Here is a 13,781-nt window from a genome sequence, read left to right as displayed (position 1 = left end):
ATTCCCCTTGTCCCTAGACAAACCCAAACTCTATTCCCATGTTCAATTCCCATTGTCCCTAGACAAGCCCAAACTCTATTCCCATGTTCAATTCCCCTTGTCCCTAGACAGACCCAAACTCTATTCCCCATGTTAAATTCCCATTGTCGCTAATCTTACCAAGGTTTTTTTGCCCGTGTTAAATTTTCATTGTCGCCAAAGTGACCCAGGGTGGTTAATGTTAAATTTCCATTGTCGCCAGAGTGACCCAGGGTGGTTTTTAATGCTAATTCCCATTGTCGCTAAAGTGACCCCATTCACTACTAATGTACATAACCCCAACCTTTGAATGTATTTTTTTTAAATCCTTAAAACTGGTTTGCGTTGTTTAAAATGTTTGTTTCTAAAAACAGAAATAATCAAAAACTAATGACATATAGTTACAGGAGATTTTAGTTTTGTTTATTGTAGTTCTTACCATTATCAAACCATTTAAAATAATAAATTGGTTCAAGAATTCGAAATATATAAATATAGCACCCTTAGGTTCTAATTCTCAGCTGCCCTTTGTCACATTAGAGATTTAAAAAAAAATTAAAAGAATTTTGTGTAATATGAATGTGGTTACGCATTATTCCATCTTATTAAGTGTGCTGCTCTTTGCATTGTAAAAGTAGTTTAGTGAATTATAAATGATCACAGAGAGAGAGAGAGAGAGAGAGAGAATGCACCAAAACTGCATATCTCATTAAGTTATTGTAATTGTATACATGTATCCTGGTCGATGAGTGTGTATTGGAACAGTCTTATGGTCTTTCCTTCAGCAAGTATCAACAAGAGAATAATTTCTACTAACTTTCTCTATATGTATTCAGCGTAGAATTTTACTGATCACTGTCTTTTTATTTGGTTCGATTTTATTTAATTGCCTACATGTATCCTGGGTAGTTGAAGGCGTTTTGGACAGTCTTTTGCTATTTAGGGTAGTCATGAGTCTTTCGTTTGGTGATAATTACCAACACGGGGGTGGGGGGCTCTCCTAAACTTACTCGATAATTACACAATGCAGGATTTTTATGATCACTGTTGAATATGTTCTTGAGGCATAATCTGCAAAAGTATTTGGTATACAAAAGAAAATATGTCTCGGCCAATTCAGAATTTACAGTTTTGATTCCTCAGGATGTGCAGTTATGAGTGTATGACCAATCCAAAAGTCAAATTGTGTGGAAAGCTTGTCTTTATTCATGTTTCATTTATGTGAAAGTGAAAACAAAATGGACTAGCAAATAAACTTATAATTGGAAATGTTCTTTATGTTTAGATATAGAAAATATATTTGATACTGTTAGATTTTCTTTTCTTATATAATGAAAACAGTTCATAATTTTGTAGCATATAGCTAAGCAACATTTTATGCTTTGTATGGAATATCCTTGTTTAAAGTCATTTGCCTCTTGCTATTGTATTGGAAGCGAAGATTTAAAATGACATTGGAGAAAATGAGATATTTGTCACAGACAACTAGTGACAATCCTTGCTGGCGATTGCATAATCGTCCATGCCATACATATATAAGAATTCTGTATAATTTGAATATTTAACTTACTTCTTGTTTTATATATATATATATATATATATATATATATATATATATATATATATATATATATATATATATATAAACTGCGACTGTAAACTGCAGGTTAACGGTCAAAATTAAGTTCATAGGGACGAGAGTATAAACAGACTCTTCATTTCTGTAACGTTCTCTCTCTCTCTCTCTCTCTCTCTCTCTCTCTCTCGTGAGTAAACAAGAAAGAGAAAATATGGCATTGATGTGCAATTATCTGCAACTTGCTTAAACCTTATGAGGTCTTTACTGATATAAAAAACAGAATTTGCGTTGCTCTCTAAAATAAACATGCTATAAATTGATAGCATTGTGAATGAGAATATCGAAACAAAATAGGACCTTAAACCGTGCTTGTAAGCTGCTATCCTCTTCTGCCACTGTGCGGTAACGGTAAATTACATCCACAAAATGTTCAAATAAATTGGGGTGTGAATGGTTAGCGGAAATATAGCATTGTGTTAATTCATCTAAGTGTATACAATTTGATACATTTAATTTGTTTCGTGCTTCTTGCAGGCCACCTCTCTTCCGAATGTTAATACTCTTAGAAATCACAAGTGCTCGACGCGAGCTTGATGTTGAGGAAATACAAACACAACAGTAATCTAATGGAAAGCAAGACATCATACAGAGTGACAAAAATACATTAGATAACCCCCATGATCCGTTCTGACATAGGACCCTTTCTATCATAATATATAAGAGAGAAGGTACGGAACTTCCAAATACATCGTTCCACTCATAACTCTCGATTTCCTTGTGCTATTTCCGTTTTGTAAGACACATGAACATACTATATGGTTGTTTTACTCCTGAGATATTGTTCTATTCATCAAGCCATTATTGACTTCTCTGCGATGTACCTAACTGAAGTTAAGGGCTCCGAAACGTGCGATTGTTTACTCTGAGGCAAGTCCGAGCTCATGTGATAATAAGCATAACCGTTTGAGCCAATCATATTTCGGCGTTGACGTTTGTGTCGCATAGTTTATCTATTTTGAAAATAGAGTCGCATGTATACAATGTATTTGCAGTGAAGAAGACAATGTCGAATTCTTGCATGGAACAGGATTCGTAAAGTTGAATCGAGTTAATGGTAAGTAAAAACTTACTTTTGCATCTACCACTGTTCTGTAATTCAAGAAGGGATGCACCATAGAGTTGAAAACATGGTACATGTAGCTCTTTTCACCGGTTTTCACATGTGCAGGCACTTGTCCAAAAAGAAAAATATCGCGAAAATCTCATGTTTCGGGCCCGTAACTTCAGTTTGGTACAACGCTGAAAAGTCAGTAACGGCTTGATGAATAGAAAAATACCTCAGGAGTAATACAAGCGATATAGTATGGACGTGTGCCTTTAAAGACGGAAATAGCAGATGGAAATAGAAGGTCATGGGGGTAATCTAAGATATTTTTGTCATTCTCTATGATTTTCTCCTTTAGATTATTGTTTTTTTTCTCAACATCAAGCTTGCGTCGAGCACCTGTGTGAGAAATCAGCTGATTGTAATGTGACAATATAATTCGAGTGATATATGAAATAAGACGCCCAAACATGCCACAAAGTGGTATGACCTCTTGTTGCTAGGATCAGGGGAGTAGTCGTATTGTAAGAAATTGACGTGTAACAGAGCTATCTATTGTCATAATGAGGTTTATTTTATCCTAACTTCCGTGATGCTAACTTGCAACGTGCTTTATGCTACAGTATAATCATGATTTTAGAAGGTGCAATCTGTGCAACTTGTGATATGGCAAGTTTATAAATAGAATGTTAAAACTTGTAATAACTGACATAGCAATTGCCATACGAAAAACTACAAAATCAATTCAAAAGTGGCAAATTGCAAGATACAATAACGCAGACGGAAAGTAGATCTAAGCAGTTGTAAGCAGCCATTTACAGCTTGCATCAATGAAGAATAGAAATTTATTGACTAGAATTGTGAATATAGCACTTGCAAGCAGCCATTGACAATAATGCAGAAGGAAAGTAGCACTTGCAAACTGCCACGTACAGTTTGCATCAATGAAGAATACAATATACATGGATATAATTATGAATATAGCACTTGCAAGCAGTAATTGACAATAATGCAGAAGGAAAGTAGCACTTGCAATCTGCCACGTACATTTTGCATCAATGAAGAATACAACATACATGGATAGACTTATAAAAGTAGCACTTGCAAGCAGCCATTTTCAATAATGCATCAAGGAATATTAGAAACTACGTGCAAAGAATTTTGGCGGCAATCCCCGTCCATAGCAGTAGCCTCGTGTAAAGTTATTATTATGCCAAATCATTGCACTGCCAAACTGTTAAATAAACGCTTGCAAACAGTTAAAGCAGCAGAAAGGGTGAAAGACTACTTTTTAGAAGAGTCCGCGAAAATAAAGCTCCCAATGATAATGAAAATGAAAGGTCAATACCGTCAAACCTAAATCTGTAACCGAACGAGACTTCTCTAACTCTGTTAGTTCGTTTTTGTTATTTTATATTTGACGTTGTTTGTTTTTTTTCTTTAGATTTGTATGAGATTTTTACCGTCTGGACACTCGCTGTTGGTGGGGCCCCGAGAGGCCGAATGGTCTAAAGTGCTCTCCGTTACGGATCACTAACATCTCACCTCTATCTGCGTGGGTTCTAGTCTAGGATGCGGCCAATGTGGGCATGTCAGAAAGCTTACCAGTAGCTTCTCGTGGGTAGGTGGTTCTTCCCGCGGTTTTCCCGTTTTCTTCCTGCACCATTAATACTATCCGCCATGCATAGCATATCGTGTGCTGAAAAATGGCGTTAAACCCCACAACAACAACAAGAACAAGAACTCGCTGTTGATCGCACCCTCCCTGCTGCTGTGTCTCTCAACCAAAAATTGTATCGAGACCTACATGATATGTAAATGTATCGTGACAAATCTGTGTGGGGTAGCTTGCGCATGCGAGAAGTTTCTGAATTTAATTATATCCATGTCTCTTGAACAACAAAACTGATGGATGTTTCGTAGAGTATGTGTATCGACTCCGTTAAATAGAACCAAACTATTACATTTGTCTCTGATCACTTTAGGTATTTGTTTATATCGCTGGGTAACATAAATCAAGTCTGTGTTTTTATGTCTCCCTCGGGAAAATATCCGAGCTGGATTTGATTGTTTGTCCAGCATCACATCATCATATGCTACGAGATTATTAATAAATCCATCGAGGTCATCTAAAGATGGGGCTTCATGAATATTGGTTATAAAATCAATAATATCATTACCGTCTTATCCGACGACTTCGCTTCTTCATTAAAATCTTTCAGTACATCGTAGCATCGCTGATCATCTACAGATGGTACTACTAAATACAACTTAGTGTTTGTTTGGATATCAGTATGCGCAGGAAATATCCCCGAAAAAAGTTAAAAAAGACATGAGGTCTCGTGAATGGGTTTCAAGATTACCAACTGTGATAGCTGCGTTAAATAATGACGTTACTCGTGTAACTTCTATGAAACCCATTAATATAATCAAAATAATCGGAAATACTAAAGATATATGATCATAACTCGCGTTAGTTTAAGGTTTATCAAATTCATTTACGTCAGTAAGAATAATTCGACCAACTGTAAGTTTATATTCAGTTTTTTCATCTTCTTGGTGGCGAGTGCCTCTCTGTGATCTGTTAATCCACGCGTTGCTTTGTTGTATCATCGGCATCGTCAACATAGTCTTTGACAGAGACAAAAAGAGTCTCTGATTAATCAGATGTAAATGATTTCCGCCAGATTCTTTGTGACAACACCTCTTATCTTCACAACAACATCTTGAATGTCCACGTTGGATGTTAGCAGTTTTCCTGTTTGATCTTGAAAATTCACAAGCTCAGCCGGACCAACAACAATCTGGTAAACCTGCTCAGATATACATCAGTGCCGTGTCGGGCTGAGTAACGTTCAGAAATGTTAATAATTTATATTTCATATCCTGTTAAGTATACATTTTTATGGTACGCTGTGGTATAGGTGAACGATCAAGTGCACGCAACACATCAATAAAAAGATATCCACATATTGGCCTGTCCAGCTGGGTTCGTAATGTCAGAGTCGAATAAAACAGCGGTAGACGACTTTACCCGCCTCGGTTTAAATAATAAGCGAATTAAAATTGTGCTTCAGGCCCTTACGGGTCAACATAGAAAAGATGATTGGGTGTCACTGCGTGTACAACACAATGATTCTTTGGTCCTGTTTTTAACAATAGCGGTTTCTCTTGAGCGTGTGATCATCGATGCAAGTTCTTTCCGCATAAAGACACCACGAAAACGCTTACTGACTTTGCAGTTATGACTAAATCAAGATTGGTCAATGGATGCGTGATCTTTCACGAGTGACACTCAGACTGAGTGTATTCAATGAGTTGTTCTTGGAAAGCGAATATCCTTTCCTTTTTAATTCGTTTACAAAACGTTACACGGCCTACAAATGAAAATTCAGTGCCATAAATGATGATGTTCCAACTGCCCCTGAACGCAGTCGATTATGCGACCACAGGAGGCTCAGCAGTTAACAACACTGGCATGGCCATGAGGAATGGAAATATCCCGCCCGTGTGCTTTTGCATTTGTAACACCTCTGACTTTAATGATTTTTATGTCACCAAGGTGTTATTTTCTTTGGCTGTATTGAGCTGGTTGAGATGTGTTTGGGCTACAGTTAACCATAACTTCGTGATGAAACATTATTTTACATTATGCTATTTTATTAAAAGTTTTGCACGGGTACGTCAATGACCATCGGTCTACCCCCTGTGCCATCTAACAAAAGCTACTTATCATAGAGTTACAGTAATACGTTTGTTTCGGACAGGGACTAGAAGATTGACGTCGAGGTCGCCATCGGGGACCTGGGTTACACGTGAATGGAAGTCCAGGTCGACCACAGACTGTCTGTATATGTCCAGGTGTTCTAACCAAAAGTAATAAATCGGGCAAAACATAGCAAAATCTTTTTTGGGAGGGAAATCGGCAGTCCCATGTCAATCTTTTGATCTCGTCCTATGAACGGCCACCGCTTTTGATATGCACGTGCGACATGATTATTGGTAAAAACAAGCAACATTTCTTGGGCGGGTTCCAGTTAATCGTTTAACCGGAAAATATCTTCAGATGTTGCAACTTTTTCAAACATTATTTGGTAACATGCTGCTCACCACGCGCCCAAGCTACATATTGAAATGCCACAAATTCATGTGCGTTGATTCCTTACTGGATAGTTATTTACTGTAATAACTGTTGAACGTTGCCATCATAAAAATGTCTATAGTAAGTGTTTGAAGCGATAATTTGCGGTGGTGTGCCTCAAGAACTCATAAGCTCTAACAAACGTGTTTCTACAGCCACTGAATTGATTATCACGGCCATCCACAATGCCAGTTTCCACAACACACCCTTGCCATTGGCAAGGCAAAAGCAATAACGGGACACCCGGAAGTTGTCCTCGATGCTGCAAAGTTTAAATTAGTTATTATTGATGTTGTTTCATCTCTTTACTGCGGTTGTTACATTTCCAGTGTTATAACGGAAATGATCAGCCACATCGGATGAGTCTTTGTAAAACATCTTGGACCGGTTAGCGGATCTTGCAAAATCGTCGCTTTATCTTGTAAATCCGAGAATTGTCGTGGCAATACCCACATTGCTCAAAGATATTTCGATTTCCTTTCCATCCATGAAATAACGCCATAATATCGTTTTTGAAAAATCCAACCTGAGCATTGTCGTCGTAATTATTATTATGGGTTTGTATCAATTTTCCATCAATTTCCAGGAAAGCCTCACACAGAAGAAATTACGGAAACGTATCGTGCACTTGATAGTCTAATCGAACTCTATGATTGGGATCTTTCGTTGCGTACGGATAATGTTGATTTTTTTATAGCTTAGATCTATCTTTAAAGGCACATCCATTTCAATCGGAGGATCGAATACTTCTTCAAATGTTGCTGGCTTTTTATATATACATTATCTGTTTTATCTAATACCTTTTGGGGCGTCTCTTGTGCCCAGACCCAGTCCATAACCGTAATATGCTTCCCATCGTGGTGTTGGCAATCATTGAATCAGTTATGTGTTGTTGAATAGCGTCATTGATAATTTTTCTGACAGACTCGGGCATTGCTTAGGCTGATGGAAGTGTAATCGCATTTGGTTGCAATGTTGCTAATCGTAGAAGTCGATCTCGAATCGATCTTACCGTTTGCAGTCCCAGATTTTTCAACTGATCAGAAGCAATATTTTAATGCTACCAAGAACTCAAATTGCAAATTGTGCAGCGATCGGTGCAGCGCGCCAGCACAAGTCCGAGAGATCATTTATCATATAAACAGATTTTCTTGCGTTAATAAAATGTCGTGATAGCACACGTCCACCTAATATTGTCATGTATTTACAATTCAGGTCGATCTCTAATGTATAGTTGTAGTATCAAGGTTTCCCAATGAGATCTACCAAATGACCGTCCATGTCGAAAAGGGTAAGACGAAATTGTGTCACCCGTGCATTGTGGCATGGAGATACACATGTATTGCAGGAGTAATAGATATCACGTCCCTTGTTTCTACAGTTGGTGAAAACCCAAACAGTAGGTAATGTTGAGTAGCTTCCTTTGCAGAACCTCCGCATTCTTACCTCTAATGGTGCCACGGGTTAAATTGATCTGAATCATCGAGGTAATCATTACTGTCTGGTGCGATATTATATACATACCCTTCAGGTCATCCTGCACGCAGCATTTGTTTATTTATTGGAAATACTTTTGTGCCAACCAAGATCTGTTCTCAAAAGCGACTGTCCAATGTTAACCATGTATAGCGTAGATTCAACTGGGATGACGAAACTGCGTACGGTATCCTGATCACGTATACAATTTTAGAGTCTTTACTAGTAATCTACGAATTCCTTCATTGGACTCATCACATGTTCCATGTCGCCGGCGCCAGTGGAAATTTATACAGTACGCCAAGTTGAGCCAACCTCTGGCGAGAACACAAGCAAGTTATTCACGTAAAGACCCCACACGGCAGCGATTGGAAATTAGAACAACTGTAATACGCACTCAACGACCATAATGCAGTTGCAAGTGTGCACGATTCCCCTGCTGTTTTTGGTGTTGAGAAAGTAACATAGAATTATGTTTCATTGATTAGATTGTAATCATCGAGTTGTTGCTCTGCATACTATGTTCAACAGCACGTCGCATCTCAGCATTGATTTCTCGTAGAAGATAAAGTATTTAAATGGAAAGTGATTCAGAACTCACCATCGGTTTTAAATACATGATCGATTTCTTCCATGTCTTCGCTCATCAACACGCGAAACATCCCCGAGTCCATGATGTCATTGGTGAGCAGCTGCTGATAAATCGTTGAGGCTTCATTGACAACTTCTGGTGAGTTGTTGACTGCGCAAACTGACCGCGCTAGTGTTTCCAATCCAGGGGTTTATTTAACTGCTGCTGGTCTACAAAGGCTTTTTCCATGTTTGGGTAGTTCTTTCTATGATGGGAGAAATAGTGTTCTCCTACTTTTGTTGGATACACATCAGTTTGTTTAGAATCGCCTTCATAGATTGCGGCTATAGCTATATTAAATGTATCCAGAAAAATCTTTACATTTTGTTTGTCCATTTCTTTACCTATGCTCTGAGACGGGGTAAAAAAAACTTCTCATACTCAGAACACATAGGATCTGTACTGCTTAATCGTTTTGTCCAACCCACTCCATGTCTACCGATGCCGGTAATTTATCTTTGATCTAACTTGGGCGCGTATCCGCTGGCAGCTTATGTTCAAATATGGAGGGTTTTAGTTGTTTTGGGTCAGGTCCTTTAGCGACAAACTATATAGAATCGTTAACAATTTGCTGCATTGCTGATTGTTTAAATCTTCGAAAAGCTGACTTTAACTTTGATACGTACTTTGAAAGGTGTTCTTATGAAACAAGCGGAAGCATCTCTAAAACTTCGTCTTTCAGTTCCTCTTAGCTGGTTTCCCATTTATGCTAATTGTTCTGGCTAATGTATTACGGTACCAGGATGTTTGTCTGTTCCCATCGTCGCTGTAGGGGTTTACGCAACTTTTTTCGCTTGTTTAGTACTTTGCGCAATCTTGGTTACAATTTCATGTATTGGTTGAATCAGCGGTGCAAACATTTGTTCGAAGCCCGCTGTGAAGTCTTCCCATGTCCTTTTTCTCGACTGTAACAGATCTTTGGCACATTTGTTAGCATCCATGCACTTGTGTAAACGTTCCCGTTGATCGAGTACGGTTATCTACGTCGATCCGAGTCCTCTGCTATGGCATCGCTAACGGAAATTGTCATCGTGTATGTTTATTACAGTTGGTAAACTATTGTATTAGACGCTTGCGTCTAAACCGGCTCGGTATTTTCCGGAACTTCTGGTGTAGGCATAGTGAAGAAACTATTCAACGTCTTGGTGAGCTTGGCAAACATATTCCGAAGCTCATTCTACGAGTAGTCAGTTTGACACGAAGTCCAAAGAATATTAGCAAGGCCATGCTCGCCAATTCCGCTAAATATCATCAAGTGACAGCTGTCTTGGATTTCTTTAGGTGCGTGTGCGTATCATTGTGTGACATCGACATAGACTAAGTGACAGCCTTTGCAAAATGTGCTCGCGGGATTGTCTTGGCGTTCAAATATCACATCATCGGACACGAAATATTTATCATCACTCAGAACAAGGTCGTCACTAGTAGGAGCTTCATCGAATGTGGACAAGAAATCAACGGAGCACAATTTACTTTTCGTGATGACTGTAGAGTTCCCTTAAACTCTCTGAGTCCACCAAAAAGATGATCGTCCGCTGACAGCACAATTATGTACAACAGACCTTTAATTAGCCATGTCAAAGTCACATTTAACAAGTGTTTTCTTGATCCAGCGTGGCCAATAATCACATGCGCACTCAGTTTGGAAACAAGTCAACATGCATAAGTAGTCTGGAGCTTTACCTGAGCAAGGGATTCAATGACAGTTAAACATCGTTGATTTTTCTATCTCCACAGGAAATTTTATGTCACCAAATTGAATTCACATAGGTATTGTTTGTATTTTCGAGGCTGATATAATTGTCATTTGCGTGATGCAATGCGAACTTGAGTGACCATTCAAAATATTGGGTGTCATCGCGCTGTGGTACATCCTTTGGTGTTGATATGTAACTCGATCTGTGAATAACATTGTATGGGGAAATGTAAAGCTGGACTTCCAAGCACCTGGAAAGTATTGATCCTGTAATTCCTCGTGATTATTTTTCAAACGTCTTAAGAATCTTTGCGGAACGTTTGTTAATTTCAACATTAATAGTATATGTATATGTGTGTTTATTGTTCAAGATCACACAGGCACCAGCTTAAAACTATGACTGTTATGATGTAAAGCCATCTTTGGTTACATGGCCAGGCATGGTAAATTCCACATTGAGAACAACGTCAACCTTGAAACCGGACTTCAGCACTATCTCACCCAAGTGCTGTAAGGTTGTTAATTCCTGGACGCGTAATTGGTGAACGTTTGGAGCCATCTATGTCTGGCTTAAAACGCCTAAGATCATTGCCCAGTAAACGTGAAGATCACGAGAGGTCTTATACAGCTTAACTTCTAGGACGTTTTCCTGATGAACATACTCAGCTGCCTCAGCGGCAATAGTGGCTACGATACGTAGACAGTTTTGATGCATCAACAGTTTTGCTCATCTTCGGTTATCCGCGCAGTTTCTGCACGTTTGGTTCATGTTGGAATTTTGACATTTAATCGTCCTGCATTTTCACAATGTTGTCTCAGAGTCAGACGCGGTGCAACTGTAATGTGTAATAACGGTAGTATGTCAGCTTTTCCTGCTTTTCGCTATTTGTATATTATGCTTGGATTGTTTTTGTTGTTGTACTATTAAAGTTGTCGTTACAATCTTTTTAATCGTTGATCCGGAGGAGGTGGTCGTGGTTCATGTATGGGTCCTAAAAATAACTGAAGTACGGTAGCTTTTCTCATACCGTAAGATATTCGTATCTTACGTTGTCGCGCGAGTTACCTAAACTGAATAACGGTAGGCGTAATGATATATTAGGGGAAATCATTGTCTAACCGCAAATTCTGGCAATACATGTTTTAAGCATTTTTACTTTACTAAAATCAGAAACTGCAATCGATTCGCTTCAGTCCTGCTATTATTTCACTGAATATAGTATGTTATTGATAGATGATGTTGGATGTTTATACGATCATATCGTCTGGTGTTTCTACGTTCATATGTTCAGCGAATCCTAACGGCGTGCACGATGATACTCACAAAAAGATCCGCATGGTCGGCAAAGCTTATTAAGAAACGTTAATTCATTACTACATTTAAGACATAGTGAAGCACCTAGATCAAGACAAAACCCAAGCTAATGCGATTTACAGTATTCGTAATGACAAGTTTTGACGCGGAGTTCATATTTTCGAGGGCATACACTTTTGCATGGATTGGGTCCTAAAGCCATTGAACTTCTTATTAGCTTTATATTCTGTGGTACGTAAGGTAAACACTTCATAATCTTGGGGATGATAGTCATGAATAGTACTTTACGTTTTCCACCAAAGAAAGTGCTTTTTAATCTCAAATCAGTCTCTGCTAAGTAAACGGGCTCATCTTCCCGATCCTGACCGAATCGGTTAGGTACCAACTCCGATAAAATTAACATCAAGCGTAAATCAGGCCCATGTACCTCCAATTCATCATATAATCGTACAACTAGTATATCATTGATTTTGCTTTGATAGCCAATAATCTCGACCGTTCTGTGATACTTATACATTGAATCCATGCTGCCTATTCTATGATGAGATATATTTTTGGTAAATGTGTCACATATGGTCGCCTGTCTCGTCATATGATGTTTTCGTTTTTCTTCTCACGGTCGGTGAGCGTAGATGGTATTGTTATATTATGATGTCAAAGTCACACCTCTAATTATTTTTTCTTGATGATCATCGCTGCTCTGCTACATGTAAGGTAATCGTTAGTTACACCATAATCATTCGAGTATTCGCTGCTCACTTCATCCACTGTGGATCACCTCAGCACAAGCGACTTCATGGTTTTCTGCACAATATCATAAAATGACTTGTCGTTTATTTTTTTCATAAGGTTGGTTAAAGTCTGTCTAAGATAATCCCTAAGTCGATTATTCGATCAAGGACCCTGGATACGTATTTGAAAAATCATAAACATCTTTTCTGCCTCCTTAACAAACCTGTATGATGCATTTAAAAGAAAAAGTGATTTTATATTTTCTGTAAAGTTAGAATGTTATGTATATTTAATTTGTATTGTTGGGTTTTTTTCTCCGGGATGTTATACACTTTTATATTTTGGACTTGACTTTGTCCAAAATCAAGTTCATGTTGTAGGTGACTAGAGACACTGACGTTGTTTTAATTTTTGTAAACAAATAATACATAGTTAATATTTCTCTAGGAGCGTGGGCTAAATATTACGATCATTATCTTAGTCTGAGTCAAATACATTATGTTTGCCATATATGGGCAGATATACCTATGAATGGAAAAAGAAAAAGAAACTAATTTTAAAGGGGATATCACCGCTGTGTTAATAAAAGTAGTATCGCCACTGGTATTATCACTTTTCTCCCAGTGATATATTTCAATATCGCATTATTAAATATATAAACAACAATTATACTTTAGATCTAACTTTGAACGAAGGACTTGGATTCTGGACTTCGCTAATACCCATGGTTCTTAGGTTATTTTTATTGATGACCATCACTTAAACATCGACGATATCTCTGCCATAGATTATTGTTGTTTGCCTAGAAATTTTTTAAAATACATGTAGACCAAACATATGACTCCTATCTATCCTTTCATAAATAAATCTGGAATATTAATCAGAGAAGTTCGTCTGTTCAACTGCTGTCTTGCTAGCAGTGATCCTCAAGCGAATGGTGGTTGTTTTTCTATGTCACAGTCTGGAAGAAGCTATAAGTGAGATATGCCTAATTTTGTTAATAAACTTTTAGTGACCTTGCGTTAAGAAATCGGGTGAATCAGTATAAAAGTCCCCCATTCAAGGTTACATATTGGACTGTGGAGATT

The 13,781-nt window shown here is 38.0% G+C and overlaps 1 protein-coding gene across 2 annotated transcripts in view; it reads left to right on the top strand.

The window, feature by feature from the left end:
* Positions 1 to 13,781, top strand: part of LOC149804280 (interferon-induced protein 44-like) — a 60,345-nt gene that overhangs the window by 22,582 nt on the left and 23,982 nt on the right. Inside the window, exon 2 of one of the 2 annotated variants that reach the window (XM_089938333.1) lies at positions 4,147 to 4,323. The exons of the other annotated variant lie outside the window; for it this stretch is intronic. Within the exon in view, the coding sequence (XP_089794459.1) occupies positions 4,292 to 4,323 (32 nt within the window). The 5' untranslated portion in view covers positions 4,147 to 4,291. The remainder of the gene's footprint in view (positions 1 to 4,146; positions 4,324 to 13,781) is intronic. 2 annotated transcript variants of the gene reach the window in all.

The sequence above is a fragment of the Sinohyriopsis cumingii genome, chromosome 2, assembly GCF_028554795.1.
Source record: "Sinohyriopsis cumingii isolate HCF-2022 chromosome 2, ASM2855479v2, whole genome shotgun sequence".
NCBI lineage: Eukaryota > Metazoa > Mollusca > Bivalvia > Unionida > Unionidae > Sinohyriopsis > Sinohyriopsis cumingii.
This window is presented reverse-complemented; position numbering and strand designations above follow the sequence as displayed.